Here is a 20574-nt window from a genome sequence, read left to right as displayed (position 1 = left end):
TCTTGACTACTGAAACCTCCTCCTGTCTGGCCTTAACTACTGAACCTTGCTGCCCTCAAGTCAATTCAGAATGCTGCTGTCAAAAGAATTTTCTTGACTTGTCACTCTGACCAAACCAATGCCCTTTTTGATTCACATCACCGGCGTCCCCTTCACCTCCACATCAGATAACACCTTTGTGTCTCTTACCTTTTAGTACCTTCACGATTTACCCCCCCACCTCCCACTTCCAACACCCTGAGCTGACCTAGTCACCTGTCATGACGAACCATGCCAGCATTCACTGTCCTTCAGTCAACTGCTCCCTCTGGGCAGTCTCCCACACCGCCCAATATGCACAAGGAAACTCACTGATAAAAGTCCAAACAGCCACTACCTTCTCATCCTTCCTTAAGACTCACCTGTCATGATGCCTACAATATCCAGCCTGCTGACCACAGCTAGGCAGAGCTACAATGTGGCCACTTCTCTTCCCTTTCCTTCCTTTTCCTATGCCCTTCCACTGTACTTCCATAACCAATTTAAAAAACAGTAGCTAACAAAATTGTGCCAGTGCTTCACTACATTTGTTTGCGTGTTTGTTATAGCCCCATCCCCTGTCCTTCATCTCTTTGTTTCTTTAGATTAGAAATCCCATTAGGGTGGGATTTGTCTCCTTTCTGTGTTCAGACAGGACCCAGCACAACCAAGCACCCATCCTTACTGGGACCTTTGGCTGCTACCATAATACAAATATTTACTTTGAATAATAATGGAAGGAACAGAGTCTATGAAACTTGTTCACTCAATCTTAACCTCTTTCTATCTAATTTCTTTTATGGTACCCATCACCTTGCTATCTGAGGCCCCAGTCTTACCATGCTCACACTGCACAGAGTTAAAGTTTACACAGATAACTCACATGGCATAATGTTAACTATGTGCCTAAGTCTTTCCAGGATCAACGTGTAAATGCCTCCTCTAATTACAAAGCATACACCCAACGATATATTATTGTTTCTCTGCCTTCCAGACAGCAGGGCCTGGATTTAGTTTATTAGTGTGCTTATTGTGGGAAGCCTCGGCCAAAGAAGACTGTTTTGCATTTTGCTTAGCAGACTCAGAGGTGTGTTGTCACTCTGACTTTATAATCCATATGGTCTCAATTATAGCCCTGCTTTTTTTCCTCATTGAGTTTGTACTTTCCTCTGTTCCCAAACGAAAAGTTGTTTCTTTGCATCATTCACCCCGTGCTTTATATTCAGTCCAATCTTATAGCAATGCTTCAATATGCCACAAAGTGGCACTATATCACAGTGAGCCATGTCTCTTCTGCCTGCACAGAAATAAAACAAAACAGGGAAAATGTGTAGAGGAGGGGGAACAGGATCAGTGGTTGAGATGTTCAAAGCAGTGCAGGAGCGTTAGCCACATGTTTTCCATTCGTTTTAACAGAAGATGCGTGACTAAATCCCCTTTGCCGCTGTGGAAGCTGTTTGGCTAAATCCCTTGGCACTGCTTTGAATATCTCAACCAACACGATGCAGTACACTAGCTTCAAATGTGTTTACAACCAAGGTCAATTAACTTTTACTTGGGTCTAGCAGAAAAAGAAGCACATGGGTATTCTTACTAAAACATTACATTCATCCCCTTAGTTAGTTCTGTAGCACGGTTCCTTTTTTTTGGAGGCCTACAAACCGTAACTGGACCAGTGGAGTATGGCAGAGCTCTTTCTCACTCTCAGCTGCAATTTTCCATTCAGTACTGGCACTAGTTACTAGTTCCTATAGTGACCTTCTCAACTTAAACTCAGCAAGCCAGCTCCATGTGAACCAGGAAAATATCTGCTAAGTTCACAGACAGCAAGAGAACTTTGCAAACACTTCCCCCAACTTTATTGATTTACCAGCATACCAAACAGCATTCAGATTCCCAGCAAATAGCTCAACCCTGCTTGAGATGTTGAGCTTCCATATACCATTAGATTTAATAGCTGACAATTATCTATATTTGTTTCGGGTCAGTTACTGTTGCTTTGTCAGTGCCACAATGCGTAAACTACCAGTGGCTGACAATCAAGCCTTTGAAAGTGCAGTATAAGGATAATGCATAATATTTTACATGTGTCTGCTAGAACCTTTCATCCAAAATGACCACAAAATGCTTCATAACCTAGACACTCAGACCATCTGTGAAATGCAGCCACTTCTGGAGGGTAGCAGCCAGCTGCAAGCTGCACAGGGTGGGGAAAGGGAAAATTCTGAAACCACAGCAAACCTCTGTTAGAGGCATTGGATTTTTTAATGTCCATACAGAGCAGGCAAGACCTATGTTTTTAAAGTCTCAGGCACCTTTTATTTGCCTACATAGTAGGTGGCATAGACCACAATGTATCTATTGTAAATAGAGGAAGGATTGAGACAGCAGTGCTAGGATTTGAACCTGAGAGTCCACAGAATCCTGACATTTTAAAGCAGAGGCCTACAGCCTTGAGCCATTCTTTATTTAACGCGCTGCTTAATTTATTTAACTAGATACTTCCTGCCCCGCCACACCACACCACATCCCACCCCCCATTACCACTATCGTATCTTAGCACTTAACCATCATTAGTGTACTCAGCCCCACCACACTCCTATGAGATAGGGAGGTGTTAGTATTCCAGTTTCCCAGCTGGGGAAGTGCGGCCTAGAGAGAAGGTCAATGGTTTGCCCAAGGTTACACTGAAAGAGTACAGCAGAACCGGAAATTGAACTGAGGCCTCTGAGTGCTAGGATACTCCCCTAAACACAAGACCGTCCATCTTTCCTTTGGCTGGGTGGGTCGGATGCTCCTTATTTTCAGTGACAGATGCACTGCTATTCTAGTGATGTGGTGCTGCACTTATGCTGGCATTTCCCTTGGGGAAGCACTTCTGCAATGCTGGGCATAAGAAGGAAAGACTAAAATCAGGCATAACACTAGGATCCTTTGGGCTCGCCAGTTGTCACCCAACCCATAGCACACCGGCTTCCATATTCCTGGGCTTCTCTCTCTCTCTATAAACACACACGCACGCACTCTTTACCTCATTCGCCATTTTCATCTTAGTAGCTCCCCAATCTGAAATATGTATTTCATGTGGTTTAACATTTGTAACAGAACTAACAAATCTGTTGTATTAAGGAAGGGGCTGCTTGATCTTGTGGAAAGGGCTATATTCTCCCACAGTTAACAGGGACTGCCCTCTAGTGGTACAATTACTAACCACTTGTCTGGCTTGCTACAGGTCTACACTGCACACGTCCTTCAGCCGCATGTAGTGTACATACACGTTTGTAGCCCCTGCACAGCGGGGGTATAAATGGCAGTATAGCCATGAGGCACCTCGTAAACAAGTAGAGTAATGACATGCCTGAAGGGTGTAGGCATATACCCTATACAGCGCTCTCCTTGGCCAGCCTGCACCTTCCTCTCGACACTGCTGTTTTTAGCAGTGTAATGTCCTGCTGCTGGAGCCTTTCCCCTCAGCAGGGGAAGACTCTGGCCGCTCCCCACCGCTGGAGCCCTAACCTGCTGTCTCCCTTCTGCCACAGCCGCTTACCGACGCATAGAACTACACAGCGCAGTGTGGCGGTGGCGTGCTTTTCACTGGGGGCGCCTAGCCACATGTACATGACACGCTGCCACAAGTGGTGTGCAGGGTAGATGAAGCCGAAGCATTTTAGCTCGTGCAGCACCCGAGAGCTGAGGTCACAGCAGGAGGAGAGAATGCCTGCAGAGAGGAGGAGGGGGAGGCGGGATGGTGGCATTTTAAATGAGAACTGTAGCTCTGCAGTCCAGGCCTGATGAGTTAGTCAAGTGAATGACCACTTTATGCACAACCAAATGATAGCCCGCCAGAGAGATTCATGCAGCGTACATTGCTGCTTGAATGAAGAGGAAGTAGGTCATGCCACTTCAGCAGGCCTTTGTTACTCCAGCATCTTCAGACCATGTGTGCAACACATTTTGCCCTTACATGCACATGTTTAGCTCCTGCTGAAGTCAAATAGCTTGAGAGCTTTTCAATGGGAGACATGCGTCGAAGGGCAGAAAGTCTAAAGTTAAATGTCTTTAAAGTTTTAAGTGATGTTCTTGCTCCCTCAACTTCATTATTTCACCGACTGGGTCTGTCTCCCCTCATCCTTAGTCTCCTCCTCCCCACTGCCCCTGGCATCTGTGCTATGTGTTTCCTCTGCTCTTTCTGTTGTCTCGGTTTTTCTGGAGAGTGCTCTCCATTTTTCTACCGTCTCTAGCTGCTCCCCTGAAATCTGTAGTTTCTCGCTTTTTCACTTCTTCCCGTCCCCTGTTCCTGACTCCACAGTGTTTCCTTTAGAGCCTGATCCAAAGCCCATTAAGTGAATGGGAGTTTTTCCATTGACTCTAATGAGTTTGGATCAGGTCCTTAGTTAGGGGACCTGGGTGGATTGCAACTGACCAATAAAAATGAATACACAGAACACAGCTGCAGAAGGGAGAGAAACTGAACTCTTTTCTTTCCCTTTCAGTATGGTCTCTTGCATGTTGGAGTGTACATACAAGTAAAGGGTTCACTACTTAGGCCTAGATCTTGTCATGATCCAAGCATACACACGGAGAAGCTAGCTAAAATCAGAAATGCTCTTGCTGGCATGTGGCAACATTACACTACTGTGTTACTGAGCATTCAGAACAATAACACACAGGAATCCAAAAACAGAGACCCACAAAACAGGCTACTTCCTCAAACAGAGAGGCACAACTCATCCCACCTTACTGTCCACTGTCTGTTTGCAGATATGCTTCACCACAGAGCCCCCTAGTCTGAAAGCAGGACCAGGACCTCCTCAAGCTTACATTTCCAACACAATCTTCCACATAGCTATAATGGTTGAACTAAAAAAATACCCTCTTGAACACTGGGGTAGCTAGAGACTGGGGTGAGATTCCAGATGCGATGTTCATCACATGAACATGCCCCTTTCCTATTTTGCTAAATTTGTTATAGTGCTTCAAAAAGAGGCACCTAAGAAATTAAACTACCCTAACTTACCCTAGCATTATTACGGGTAGTAGAAGGGAAAGTTAATGGAAGAAGAACACCAGGCAGCAAAAGAAGATTTTGGGATGGATAATGTAGTGTCCTGGGTAGATCAAAAGGCCTATTCATCCACTAAGAGATTAGCAGAGGATCATACAGGATGGGCTGCCACGGTTGCAAACCTCCAGTAATGGAGCGGCCATAGAAGAAGCAGCAGCATAGGTCAAATTCTACAGGCAAGTCCAAGCTCTTGCAGTGGGAGATTCCGGTGTGTAGCTGAGGGCAATATTTAGCACTGTGTGACTTGCTCCTTTCTAAAGTATTGTAGCTGGTTCCAGACTGATTCAAAGAAATTACCGCTGGAGCTCTTTTCTCTCAGAAGCTAGGTAGCATGAAATCATAGACTTTTTTAAGGCTAAAGTGGACCATAATGATCCTCCAGGTTGACTTCCTGCGTAGGACAGACCATCAGTACAAGTTCTATTTAACTTCTCCATTGAGAGGCCAAACCAGGGCAGTGGGGTGTGGTAAAGTCCTAAACTTTTATTTTCTCAAGGCATGGGATCATGGAGGTAACGAAACACTCCCATTAAATTGCTCTACACACAAGCAGAGAAGAGTACTTCACTCTTCGATACAAGCAGACTCAATCAATGACCCAGCAAGACCTGAGTCAGATGTTTGGTACCTAAATCAAATACCTGAGGAAGGTGGGGGTGAATGGAGGCATGTCACACAGTTACTAAACCAGCTTAATGTAAACGAGATCTAAAGCGAGAGCTAAAAGTTATTAACGCAAGTGGGAAATGCTGATGAGAGAAATTCTTCTTCTATTCAGTCCCCGGACTTCATAGCAAATGAACCTTCTTTGCCATCACTGAAGGAGAATTTCCTGGCATGTTTTGAAGCTGCAGATGTTGGAGTAAGGTTCAAAAGTGGTAGGTGAGCTAATGAGATGGTTAACCCCCTTTCATGCTGGTCAAGTGTACTGAATCTTTCTTTATGTCATGCATGGATAAATGTGACAGCAAGAAAAAGGTGTGTGTTTGTGTATATGTGTGGTGATAGGAAGCACAAATTTGATATGACTCTGCAATGAAATATGGCAGCAAAATGCCAGTGCAACTATGGATTGCCCATGGGGAAGCATCAACTTACAAAGCAGGGAATTGATAGTCACAGATTATCCCCACCCTGCCTATCATCTCTTGTATGCTGTTGGGATGTTGACTCCCACCTCGGCTCTGGCTTTATTGCCTATATGTCAAATTTTCCAACAACCACCTTTGTGCCATCTCCCATGCTGCCCCCAGGCATGGGAGAAGCTCCCTATAAACATCCTCAATGCCACCTTGTTATCCTCCCTATCTCCTCTGTTGGGATGCCTACAAGAAACTGAAGTGTGGTTAGGCAGCTGGTGTGCTGACCAGTGTTGTCACTTGTGTTTCTTCACTGTCTGTTCACCATACGCATCTGGTATCTAGCGCATTAGTCTTAGATTGAAAGCTCTTTGGGGAAGGGGGGGCGTCTTTTTGTTGTCTGTTAGTACAGCACCAAGCATAACGAGGCCCCAATCATTCCCACAGCACAAGTAACACATGATGACAATAATTATCCCCCTTTAAGTAGCTTTGGCGTGACTACACTAGAAATATTACTTTCACGTCTGGTCATCTCCACACCACAAATATCTTGTGGAGGACAAGAAAATTGGGCAGAATAAGTGCCAGGCCTCCTCAGTGAGCGGTGTTGGTATGCCAGTGTTAACAGGCTGAGCTGTGGCAGAGTTAGCAGGCTTTGGCAATCTCCTCTCATGCACCTCATGCAAAGGGAAAGCACAATGCACCATTTCAGCCCTCACAGTAGCATGTAAGCTGTACATAGGCAGTGTGGTGACCCTTTGCCCAGGTGTTTTAACAGTGATCTCCCAGGGTTTGGTAGGGAGATATCTGTGCTAGGCACGCATGGCCCAGACAACTGGCACAACCTCCAGGGCTCACACTGGGACCCTGCTTCAGGGACTACATGGGACAGCTACATAGCAACCCTGTTCCAGTCGCAGCACGCTGAACTGGAGACTCCACAGGACAAGGGCTGTATTCCCTTATGTTGGTATAACACTGAGCACAACAATAGTACTCAGCTAACTATAAGCATCTGGAATAGCCTCCAAAAGAAAAGCCAGAGATGCTCCCTCGCTAAGTTGGGACATTTAAAACTACGTTAAACAGAAGCCTTTTTAAATGTGCGCTAGGAAGCAGTCCTGCGGTGGCAAGGCAATGGGCCACATGACCTGATATAACTTGGCCAACTCTATTTTCTTATGACTCTGTTTTGTGAAGCCCTGAAATTGACCATGACCCCCCTCCCCCCACCATAGCTTCGAGAGAGCACGTTGCCTTTTAAATCAGTGTATTACATTTTCTTTCTAATTGGTTTTATCCTCCTGTTGCAAACCCAAACAATTCCCAGACAGTGACTCGCACTGACTAATACAGTCTGGGAGACTTCTAGGTGTCCCTGTAACTTAAAACCAGAAAACAAGCTCCCTAATTCAGTAGCTAGACATTCCATTGAAGGCCTGTAGCTTCTGAGTTTTTATTTTCCTTCTCCTCAGGGTTAAACATGCTTTTATCTGCAGCTTGTCTCCCTCCCCCGCAAAGCAATACGGTGAGATCTGCAGTAGTTTAGGATGAGCTGTAATTCAAACATTCTTTGGCTAGGTTGCTGCCTACATTCTAATTTCTACTGCACTGGGGATCCCAGTGGGAACATGGGGGTTCCCTGACATAGTTAAAATATGAAATGCGCTGTGATCTTGCCGTAAAGAAGGGTGGAAACTATAGTTTAGACATGTTCCCAAATCATTCTACAGCTCTGCAATAGCCCAAAGCTGCAGCACAAAGCAGGCACAAGTTTAAAATACAGTTTTGGCCCATTTACACTGCCGCATGTTAGTCCTGTCAGAAAATCCTGGTGTCATAAGTCAAGTCTTCCAACAGGGTAGAAATGACAGTAAAATCCTCTTGTGCAGAGGGAGGCCCTTATTCACAGCATATACATTACAAGGTTCCAACAACACTAAGTATATAGCCAGGCAGGGCCCCCACCTGAGGTGGAAAGAGGGTACACTTTACCAGGGCCTGACGGCCCTGGGGGGCCCGGCCCACATCATGAGATTGTATGTATGGGATGAGAGCTTGAGATATGTGTGTGGGAGGGGGCCCGTGCTACAAGTTTGTACTGGGCCCGAAAAAATTATGCTTGGGCCCTGTAGCCAGGTGTGTCCCCTCACCAGCTATGGTTAGAATGGGATTTTTTGTTAATTCGCTGGGTGTACAGGGATGTTTCATGCCTACTCACCAGAAGGGCTGTAACAAGATTTCGAAGCTCAAACCAGTTGTAACACCAATAGCAACCTCCAAACTTGGCACACCTCTAACACGTGAGACAAGCCACTGAAACAGGTGACCAAAATATGGCACAGGTGTGTTTTGTTATGTATCCTCCACAGGGCTGACAGCGTTTAATGGCTCCTTGTATTTAATGGCTTCTAACCAGTGTTTAAGGACGTTTTTTTCCTCACTCTGTGAATTAAACTGCAAAACTGGTTTATCATTTGACATACACAGTGAGAAAACCTCTTTAACAACAGGCTTTATAATTACAAGCCATTAAAATCTGTCAGTCTCCCACACTTTCCCCACTTGGCTCTCTCTCCCTCCCAGTCCTTTATCCTCCCCTCTTCCTGCCCTTCCCAAATAGGCCAGAGGCTGAGGACAAGTGTGCTCTTTCTCCACTCCCAAAATAAGGTATCAGGAAACTACCTGGAGCAATCAGGGAACAGCAACGGCCGAGTGTTCTGCTGGCAATGGCTCTACTTGAAGCTCTCACCCTCCTCATCCTCCCAGCCAGCAGACTCATCATGGGAGGCGGAGGTAGAAGGCACATGCCGCTCCTCCGAGTCATTCCCGGTTCTGCTGTTCCTTGGGATGTAGATGGGCAGCAGATGGTGGCTTGCAATGGCTCCTTCCATGTGCATGAAGAGGGCAGCTGCTGCCAACACACACCTGGGACCTGTGCATGGTGATGTCACAATCACCACCACATAAGCCAGGGACCATGCTGCTGTGACAGTGTCTCATCCTTCCACCCCTGCCAGCTGATGCTGCCTATTGCCCAAGCTGCTGCAGTCCACTTTACACTGTCAACCTTAGCAGTACTGTGGTTCAAGGAGTCTCCAGGGACTCCATAGTGGAACTTTTTGTGAAATGTGTTATGGCTGATTTACCCTAGTCTCCTCTAGCAAGGCTTCACTTCCACCCATCCCATCAACCTAAGCAAGCAGAAAACTCCACTCTATTGTCCTCAATATAGTTCTCAAGAACAAAGATAAACATTTCCACTGACTGTGCACTTTGTACACTAGTGTTTGTTAAATGGTGTTTGTTACCTCCCTCCTTGGCGTGTTTAAGTGAGAAACCAAATGAATAGATTCCTGATACCTCACCCATTTCTCTACAAGTGCACTCACTCTGGTTATGTGGCTTTTCACAGGCAAAGGAGGGAAATGTGTGGGGGGGACCTTCATTAAAATAGCAGCAGCACAATGCTGGATGACATGTGCTTGTGCAGAGGAAAGTGTTGCTCTGTGGTCATAGTGAACTGAGTTACCAGTAATCATGTCAGATGAGCCTGTTGGAGCAAGCTTACATAAAACACGGTTTTGTCTGGAGTGTGGTTTGTATGGTTATGTGCCCAGATAAGAGAGTTTAACCATCTGGAATTCGGAAACTGTTTTCCCTTAGTTCATGTTTCTGACCATAATTTTATAGTGATTACATGAATCATCACATGAAGGACTGTGTGGTGTGTGACAAGATGTCATACAGTGGAACAGATTTTCTTTAAGCTGGCTTGTTTTGTAGATCTCATTAACAGCATAAATGAAGGCAAAATTGATATATACTGTACTGTACCTTGCTTTGTGGAAGGATGTATAAGAGGTTTAATTTGTGTTATATAAGATTCAGTATTGACAAATTTAGTGTAAAGTTACAAAAACATATTTTAAAGTATATGTACAAATGGAAGATTGAGGCCTGGTCTACACTTACCGTGAAATTCAGCGGCAGTTGACGGGAGATACGCAAGCTACATAGAGTAGCTTGCGTATCTCCCATCAACTTCCTAAATTCTAATTAGCGAGGCATCTCCATTACACTACACCAACAGGAAATGTCCGCCTGTCGACGCAGCGTTACTTTTTTTCTGGGGGTGGATTTATTGAGTCGACTTCCAGATTGACTGAGCGGGTCTCCATTTCCGCTCAATTGATCTCAGAGAATCGATTCAGCGGTGCCAAATTTGCTGCTGTAAGTGAAGACATACCCTTAAGATTGAACTTTCAGTCTTAGCTTTGTTGATTCTGATTTTGACCACTTGATTCCCTGACATTAATGCTGTATTGACGCTAATCCTTGGCATAGAATTTCTTCATTTGTTTAAAGAAAAAAAAAATTGCCAATGCACCGTGTAAGTTACATTATCTATACTATCTGTTTTGATGCCTCCTGAATTCATGTACTGCTCAGCAGAGCCGGACAGAATCCACACTACAATCCCAAATGAAGTGGTGAAAGAGATGATACTTTTGGAACACCTACTGAAGACAGCAAGTCTCTTCTGAAACAGGGGAAATGTACTGTAATGTTCATAGCTGAAGAAAGACCTAGAGGTGGCGAGAAGATATAGGACCGCTTGGAAAGTTCTGAGTTAATTAAGAAGCCAGAGACTTAATTCAGTTATTAGGCCTCTGCACCACTTAAGTCCTATTTTGAAGGACTTAGGTCTAAAGACATAATAGGTCTTAAGCAGGTCTTCTCCAGAAGGGTACAAAAAAAAAAAAAAAAAAAAGAAGAGTAAGCATGTCAGCATTTGACTGGCAAACTGTAAGGAAAATAGTTTTGAAAAATTATGGCTGATACCTTGCCAATGGCTTGCACTACTGGGAAGGCTATTCCCTTGCTAATAAAAGAACAAACCAATCCAATGTGCATACTTGTCAAACATTTTATTTGTCATTCACACTAATTATAATATTGAATTTACAGAAGAAACTGTGGTACAAAGAATGAAAGCAAGTCTCCATTAGAACTAACTTAGCAGTCCAGCTGCTCAGCATGCTAGTCATAATGAGTTTTCCTGTAGCACTGGATGCTGCCTTCACTATGTACAGTAAGTGTCTACTCTGATGTGGTATCTAGAGACATCTTGTAGTGGGGGAAATCTACTCCATTTTCTTTTCCTATCTGGTTAAAAAAAAACAACAACAAATAAACCACCAGAGCTTGAAAGTTCCCCCTTCTGAAAATGTTCAGTGTGACAGTGTTGAAGGAAAATGTGACCATTCCAGTACATTGCAACATCTATTTTGTAAACATATCCAGTAAATGCTGAACAAATATGCTCTGATGCTGTTCTGATAGGACCAATTTCCCATTGCATTCTCTATCAGATTTACCATACAGTCATTTCGGATTGAAAGTTTCTTTTTTTAAATGAAGTCATAACCGTCACATCCAGAAAACCACAAAGAACCCACAGTTTTTTTGCACATTCATTTCTCCCCTACAACAACAACAACAAAAAAGTGAAGAGTGTTTGACAGAGACCATGCTATAACTGTTTACAAAAGTGAATAAAATGTAGTTAATTTTGAAGCCTAAAATAACTAAGTTGGAAAGAAACAAGTTTCATTAAAAACACAGAAAAATGAAAAAATGCAGAGTAATTACAAGCACTAACAATATTTTGCTATGTAGCTTTTAAAATCTATTTACACACATAAATACAAGTAAGTCTGTTGATGCAACTCTTCTACAATAAGGAGAAAAAATGCCAAGTGATCAGTACTGATCAAGCTAAATTAACAAAAAATGTTATGATGCAGGTAAACAAGAAAGTATTTTGCTCAAATAGAAAATAATCTATTCTGAATTTTCAAACAAATGAATGAAAAAGGTCATCCAGAAAATAGCAATGAATGTTTCAAGGACACAGGTAAACCAGGACACTTATCACCTACCTCAGACTGAGGGCCACTTGCTGGAAATTGCTTTGTTTCCTTTCCAAATAATTATTTAACTTAATTATACATAAAATTCTCAATAGCAGTAATACGGAGTGGGGAGCCTGATTCCCATTTACACGAAGGCCTGCTCCAACTGTGTAACAGGGGACTTAAAGTGGGTATAAAAGTAATTTACAGAGCAGTGTAAAGGGGCCTTTGTGTAAATGAGAATCAAGGCCTATATTTGCTCATGTCTAATAATAATTTGACTGTTAAACCAGGTTGTTTCAAACAGGGCTACAAATTATATTTTGCAAAAGGAACATATCAACTAAACCCGTAGGGGAAAATATAAATAATTGTCTTTATTTTAGTGGGATAAGAATCCTGGGCCATCTGCTGGATCAGAGCAGTTTGTAGGGAAATGGAAATGTCCTTTTAGGTTTAATTCAATGACAGGAATGATAAAACTGAATTAATATAGAGATGCATGAATAAAGGAAATGTCTTGCTTAAACTTCCTCCTTTTACCTGCTAAGTGCTTTTGTACAGTCTCAAAGATATACCACATATACTGTTCCCATAATTTGTTGATGATCAAGACAATTCCTTAAAAACAGGACTACTGGGCATGAAGGGGGGATGGCTTTCAAAAGACAGATGTGGTTAGTTTTCTCACCAATCTATGATTTTTCATGTGGACTTGTGTGGATTCTCTAGTCCAGTGGTTCTCAACCTTCCCAGACTGCTGTACCGCTTTCAGGAGTCGGATTTCTCTTGCGTACCCCAAGTTTCACCTCACTTAAAAATGACTTGCTTACAAAATCTGACATAAAAATACAAAAGTGTCACAGCACACTAGTACTGAAAAATGTCTTTCTCATTTTTACCATATAGATTATAAAATAAATCAATTGTAATGTAAATATTGTACTTACATTTCAGTGTATAGTACACAGAGCAGTATAAACAAGTCATTGTTGGTACGAAATTTTAGTTTGTACTAACTTCGCTAGTGCTTGTCATGTAGCCAGTTGTAAAATTAGGCAAATACCTAGCTGAGTTGATGTACCCTCTGGAAGACCTCTGCGTACCCTCAGGGTACATGCACCCCTGGTGGAGAACCACTGTTCTAGTGGAGCTATAGTCTAATCAGTGAAGAAGGACTTTTTTTAAGGTCACGAGGGACAAGAGACATGGACTATGCAAAGTGTCACAAAGGCTGGTTTAAGTTCAGTATGGTCACCATACTTTCAAAATATACTTTTAAGATTTTTTTAAAAAATATATAATTTGTCTATGTCTTCTACTTTTTTTTTTGTTCTTATCAAATTTAATATATAATTTTTATACTGAACGAAATGCGAATTTATATATTTTAAATAATAAGAAAATAACTTTCAGCTTCTACTGAGATCATTTGAAACATTCCCCATTTTCTGCATGAGAAAAATGACCTTATTGACCATGTTAGATGCTTCAATCTGTAACTTTTTTTTATTCCAAAGTGCTATTGCATCTGACCAAAACAAAGAAGCAAAACCTAACGTATATATATATATATATATATAAAGAAAACTCAAAAAACAAATTGTTTTAAATAAACCCAGCTGTTTTGCTGCCTGCAGCCAAGGATCTTTGTAATTCAAATCCTTTTTAATTTTTTTTTTTAAAACATCAAACACTGATCTGAAGTCCTGCTTTCAAATACTCTTCTGAGTTGACCTGCAATTGTTTCACTAATTTAAGAAGTACATTAAATAACAATCAGATCATTTTGAATGCACACGTCAACATCAGCAGTTTGTAATTAATGAGTAGTACAACAAATGCATTCAGACCAAACCCTCTAATAAAATAGTGCCTTAAAATTTACAGTGACATCTGATATGTTTGTGCTGTAATGATGGGCAACAGTGATGATTCCATAATAACAGATTAGTACTATTATAATGCATTGCAAATTTTCTACAGGACAGAATATTCTGTGCACCAGTTTTGAATATTCTTCTTCCTTCAGAACTATAGGACTATGGAACTTTTAAACTCCACTTGTTTGATACTCTGGTTTCCAGCTGAATCTGATAGAACTTTCAGCTCCATTTACTTGTGATTTGTTAATTTGTTGTATTTTTAGTACACTGGTAAGTAGAGTGTTGTGCAGGAAACTTTGGGTAAAATCCTGGCCCCCTTTAAGTCAATGGCAAACCTCTGATAGACTTAAATGGCACCAGTATTTTACCCGTGGAGTGCCAGCTACATGCGAGATTCTGTCCTTGAATGAGTACTTGGCTCTTACTAAAATCAATGAGAAACCGAGTCATGATCAATAGCAGAATACGGCCCTAAATATTTGGTGGAAGGGAGATGCATGACACCACTGTGTCTGCTTTACAAATGATATATTTCCATCCTGCTGATCCTTAAAGTGACCCTTGGTATTGAAAGACCAGCAGAGGGAAAAGAATGACTTTGTTGGGTTTTAAATGGCTGATTAAATAAAGGGAGCAAAATGTAAACAATATGGCTAGATAACTAGACATCACATTACCCATTGTTATCTCAGCCTTTTTTCAATGTTATAAATTTAACTTTGGCTGCTACAAAAAAAAAGGAGCATATTTAAATAATAAAAGTATCAACAAATAAGAAAAGTCTAAACATCAAGCATAAATATTGAAGAAATCATAATAGTACAGTAGTTGAAAATGACCTAAGGCTGTAGCCATTGCATTAAAAAAAGTCCAAAAGAAAAAAGTTAAATTACCTCATTGAGGAAGGGGCTGATTCTTTCAGTTGACAAAACAATAAAGAAGCAAGAATGATTTAAAAAAAGTGAAATATTTTTGCAACGTATAAGGTGCTAAAAAAGAAATAAAAGAAGTTAGATGCAAAGCAGGATGAGTTGCATCCTTAAAAAATTAAAAATAATAAAAAAAAAATCCATACTCTTTGGAATATACAACTTGGTAAAAAAAGTCAATGTCCAAGATAAAAAACTTCTTATTCACAGCATTGATAAATCAGAAGCATTCACAGTTTCCCTCTGGGAATCTTCCTATACTTCCTTATAACTAACACGTCCATATGATTAAGTAAACTCACTAAGATTGTGTTAGATTTTAAATCTTAAAATTAGAAGTGAACTAAAGCACTCTTTAGGACTTTGGAGACCTCCAAAATCAGGGATGTTTGGAGGCCACAAGTCTGAAAAGAGCTTGGGTGTCTATCTACCAACTCTCCCTATTTCTACACCACCAACTTAAAAATCCTCCTTTCCAGAAGTTCAGCCCTTGAAAAAGGCTATTTTCCTGGGATGACATCCGTTCACTGATTGGCTAACACCATGACATCATTCCTGAAGTACTGACTTCTGGATAGTTTGCTTCTGAAAGTGATGTATAAACATGGCAGTACCCACAGGCAAGAAAGGTATTTATGGGGTACCTATGGGCATCAGCAGAGAAAAAGCACTTGAGTCCTGGCCCATCTCTACTTATAATTCATTCAATATGGTCGCCATACTGCTTCCTCCAGCCTTGCTGTGGTGCCCATGTTGGTAGGGGAGTTGCTGTGACTACCTTCTGCCTCCACCACATCGCTTTGGTTTGGAAGATTGGGGTTGAGGAGAGTAGATCCTGTGGAAGCATTAGTGCAAGGAGGGAGGATACGCGGGGGTGACCGGTCTCCCCCAGACATCATTGAGAACTGGTATGACCCTGCTGATGTTCCATAATAAAGATGGTAAGAAGGTGAGCTGGTCTGAAATGGGCTACCTTGGGACTGAGAAGAACCAGGATACGGAGGAGGGAGATAAGTGTGATATCTTGTGGCAGTGGTCATAGCAGACATACCAATTCCTATGCCTGAACTGACAGGCGTCGGGGTGTAGGTAAATGGTCCGGGGTAGTGCATACGAGGATCAGAAATTGAAGGAAGCGTGGAGAACGGGCGATCAATTCCCACCCTGGGATCACTGAATGCTGTTAAGTCGGAAGCACCTAGTATTTGAGGGAAGAAAAACAATCAATTTTAAATGGAAAGAATAAGATTTTAATGACCCATGAAAGGACAATGCTTTCTCAAAGTGGATCAGTAATAGAGTACTGGTAATACTGTGCTATCTGAAACTTTTAGATTCATTTCAGCAAAGGGGCAATTACCCTATAAGTTTTTGTTTGTTTGTTCTTATAGCACTTACAGCCTATGCAGTATTTACAGCTTCAGAGTGCTCCATAAACATTAACTAAATAAGCATCACAGTGACCTTGTGAAGTAGTAACATGATAGTAACAAGTAGTTTTGGAGAGGGGGAAACTGAGACACCAAAGCTAAGTAATTTGCCAAGGACCACACATTGGCAGAGATGGAACTTGAATATAGGGGTTACAAGTTTTCAGTCCAATGCTGGCAGCTCCTCCGTCCATGGGGCCAGGGTGGAGACAGTGAGCTTCTCTGACCCTGGACCATGGAGGAGAGCGAGCGAGCTCCTCTGGCCCCGGGGCCATGGGGAGAGCTGACAGCCCTCTGGCCCTGAGGCCACAGCAGTGGCACAGAAGGTGCACCTCCAAAAGCAATCAATTTTTTATTCCCGCGCTTGCCCCTGGCCTCCTCCAAAGGGATTAAACAACCTGAGCAGATAATGGCCTCCTTAAAAGGATCTTCATCCTGAGTCAGATTAATGGAAGCTGTCAGTCCTCTGACTTGGCAGCTATGTATTATTAAAATAACAATAATAAGAAAACTTTCCAGAAGACAGCTCCTTTCAGACAAGGTGTGGAGTCTGTATGAGAGGAGTGTGTGTGCAGAAGGAAGCACTAGTATGTGGAAGAAGGAAAACAAAGCAGTCTGCTCTGACTGGCTTGAAAGGTAGAGCAGACATACTACAGTGTCAGGTTCTGAAAGCTTGTCAGCCACATAACCAGATTTCTTCAATACGTTTCTAAACGTTTCTTAGAAGAACTCTAACACTTGCTATAGGCTTTATTGCTGCATCTGCCAAGTTAGAAATAGGCTCCCTTTTGGTTTAACAAGATCAATGAACGCCTGAATACATTTCCTTCCAACATACAAACACCACATTGCAATTTTAAATTGCAGTTATAGTGTATGATGGAACGGTGACAGCTACTCTGTAGTGAAGGTTGGTGCTAGTTTCATATTATAATCCTGATTTTCAGTGCTCCCTCTGCAAATAACTTGGCCTACAAACTTCCAATTTGTTGTTTAGCTGACCTTGCCAAGGAGAAGCTCCTTGGAGTGTTTTTGTGCATTCGTGGGGGAGTTACAATGATACAAAAAGATATTTTTATGTGAATACAAAAGAGTATTTAAAATATAAATAATATCCCACAAACAAAAACTTTATTACAAACCATGTATGGTTGCTTGAAGACAAAACCCACCCACACAGACCCATGAAAGCAAGGAAATCTCAAGTGAAAGAAGCTGTTATAGCTTCCCTCTCCACTCAGCCATCACACTAACTATGGTCACTGACAGATTCTGCATCTCCACAGCGAAATCACTTCTACCTCCAATAGATACAGAAACAAATTATACCCCCCAAATTCATCTGCCATGCTGTAATGTAAAACCTTACCACTGATCTCATCGTTTCCCAGAAAAATAACTCATCATACAGTCTAACGTACGCATTTCTACAGTAACTATAAGTGAATTTCCTTGAGGTCAGAGTTAAGGTTTTGCAATACTGTCTGAGTTAGGTGAGCTCAGGGTATGTGGTATATTTCTTTATCTGTTGGAGTTAGAAGTGATTTTCCTGTCAGTGATAATGTTATGCCTGAGTGGTAAGGGAAGATTAAAGTGTTCCCTTTATAAGTATGTACCTGTATGAACTGGTGAAAAAAGGGGGTCAGCTACCAGCTTTCACACACACACACAGTCTCTTTCTCTCTCTCTCTCTCTCTCGCTCTAAATCTATTAAACCCTGGTCAAAGTGTTTGGTTCCAAAACAATTTTCAACCAAAAAATAGTTTTTCTTTTGTAAATAAAAATTTTCACAGACAATTTTAGTTTTTGTTTGAAAATTTCTGGTTAGTCAGCAAATGATTATATCCCCCCTCCCCCCTCCCCCCGTTTTTTCTCTTCTCTTTCTCACTTTTTTTCTTTTGCTCCTGGAAAAAGGGGGAGGGGAGGGAGAGTGGGGAAAAGAGAAAAAATGGGAGAAAAACACAAATAATCAAAACATTTCATTGTTTTGGTTTTAGCTTGTCACTGAAAAAGAAATTATTTCATAGACTTTTTTTAAACAAAAATTTTGTTTTAATTTTCTACGAAAAGCTGTTATTAGTTTCCACTCTGCTCTAATATCGAGCTATCCTCTAATCTTAATAAGATAACCTACTTCTACTGAGAATCCCAGATAAGGATATGTAAGTGATAAAAAGTGAGTCTTTGAAAACAGAATTTTGATCAGATACAACCCATTACAAGTCCGACAGCAGCGTAGACTCTAGGCCACTCAAGTGGGTCCCATTGGTGTCAGAAGAATCCCTACATACTCTAACAAGGCCAAAATTTGCCTCCAAAGGGTAAAGCTCCAAAGAGCTGTGTAGGAACTTTAGTTGTGTGGTTCCTATTTGTTTAAAGAGAATTCTTGATGGTGAACACCCAAATATTGGTTCAAGATGTGGGGGTTAATGTCAGCAGGTGGACCGAGGTAAATGATACAAAACCAGGTGGTTAGTTTTCATTTAGGAGATACATTTTTATGCTGGCCTGTAAAGTTTTGCTGGGCGATTTGACAAAGAAATAACATGACACAGTAAAACACAACACTTAAAATGTCAAAACAAAAAAAACAAAAAAAACCCCACTACCCTCTGTTCAATTGTAAACCTCCTAATCTGCTATGATCTGGTCTGAATTTCATGTGAGGGAAGGAAGCAGAGATGAAGTATCTCTGGCATTCATTTCTTGGCAGATATTGCAACTCTCTAGCTATCTAAACTATTTTTATAGTTCTGCGTATCTCCTATTTCAAAGCAGCTAAAATTAATTTCTCTTCTGGTTTTTGACAATGACATTCTGGATTTCCCCACCAGTTAGGCAAAGCCAAGCAAACACTTGAAAACTTTTTCTTGCAGGCTCAAAATGTATTTAATTACGAACTGATTAAAAAGATAACAACATGATAGGGAAGCTCCAACCACTGGTATCATTTTGATTTGGAAACAGTCACATGGCTTTAGTGGTACCTGTTTAGTGTAAATAACTTTTAGGTACTTACTTGAGAGACGGCTTGAAAGTTCCGCAGTGAGGGATGTCATGCCACTAGCTCTCCCAGGTGAAATTGGTGTGGCAGGGTGCACTGAGGGCGTTGCGATTGATCCCAAGTACTGGTAGGACTGATCATAGGACCATGGAGGAGATGGCTGTACTTGCCTTGTATCTGCAAAGGAAAAGAAGTATTTAGAGAGAGAAGTTATTTTTAACCACTAAACACTGTGATCAAACACATGAACTGAACCAAATGGTTTATGCAGAAACTTATCATTACAATTCACTTCAAACACTCCCCTTTGTTCAGAGACCTACGGATGAATCGCTTTTAAAAATGTTATTTGGGCTGCTTTGATTTTTGATCAGTTGAAGCTTTTTGATAATTCACATTGACGCTGGCCAGGGGAAAGCTGATTAAGCTTCCCAAGGTTAAACTGCTCATTGCTGAAGTACATTAATATTTCGGTCGTACAATGTTGTTGCTGTGCCACAAAAGTAAGACTCACATGTCTGAGTAGAAGACAGCTATGCTAAATTGTGACATAATTCAGACTGGGATTTTCAAAGGATCCTAAGGGAGTTAGGATGTGGGTGTCTAATGCCCTTAGGCTTATTTGAAAATCCCAGACTTAGTTTGGTGACAATTTATTTTGTTAAAGATATTAGATATAAAGAATGAAAGGTCTGTTAATAGAGATGAATGAAACTAATAGAGCTGGATGAACTTTCGAAATAGGACTTCTTGTGCAAGCCTCTTGGAACTGAAAAATTGGGAAAACGGGACATCTCATGAACATAGGCTTTCAGGAGAGATTTCTAGTGCTTCTAAGTGAAATCTGGAAATGCACAGATGTGCAAACATTTTTTAAAAATAGGGCAGAAAGTGAACCAATTATTTTATAGTTTCAGAACTAGTTTGGCTTAAGTTTGGGATCAAAGGCTTGTGGCAGGGATGAGGGGCAGTATTCATATTTGTCCAAAGCAGTTTGTTCATCATAGGAACCACCCCTTTTTGCCTGGTGAGCATTCACATCTGGAACTGTCATTTTCCCATCTGCAGAAGCTGCCTTTTACTTTCAGGAAAAACTCAAAGTGAGAGTAGAAATTGTCTCTTCTTTCCATAAATCCACAAAATTGTGGCTTTTCACTAGTATTACCACCAGTGAGAATTTTCTCTTACAGCTCAAACTGGCTAATTGAAAGAAGCAAATATCAGACTGGCAAAAAGCTGTTG

At 41.5% G+C, this 20574-nt stretch overlaps 1 protein-coding gene across 2 annotated transcripts in view; it reads right to left on the bottom strand.

Moving 5' to 3' along the window:
• Positions 1–11088: 11088 nt before the first annotated feature.
• The window catches only part of RUNX1 (RUNX family transcription factor 1), an 86771-nt gene continuing 77285 nt past the window's right edge, over positions 11089–20574 (bottom strand). The window contains exons 5-6 of one of the 2 annotated variants that reach the window (XM_067565551.1): positions 19348–19509; positions 11089–16096 (exon numbers count right to left, since the gene is read on the bottom strand). In XM_067565551.1, coding sequence (XP_067421652.1) covers positions 15603–16096; positions 19348–19509 — 656 coding nt within the window. In that variant the 3' untranslated portion in view covers positions 11089–15602. The remainder of the gene's footprint in view (positions 16097–19347; positions 19510–20574) is intronic. The other variant, XM_067565552.1, reaches the window with a different exon arrangement.

This window comes from Emydura macquarii, unplaced genomic scaffold (genome assembly GCF_026122565.2).
Source record: "Emydura macquarii macquarii isolate MOO-44397 ecotype Brisbane River unplaced genomic scaffold, CSIRO-AGI_Emac_v2 contig_2681, whole genome shotgun sequence".
In the NCBI taxonomy this organism is placed as follows: Eukaryota; Metazoa; Chordata; order Testudines; family Chelidae; genus Emydura; species Emydura macquarii.
Note: the sequence above shows the minus strand (reverse complement) of the source record. Positions and strands in the feature narration are given on the sequence as shown.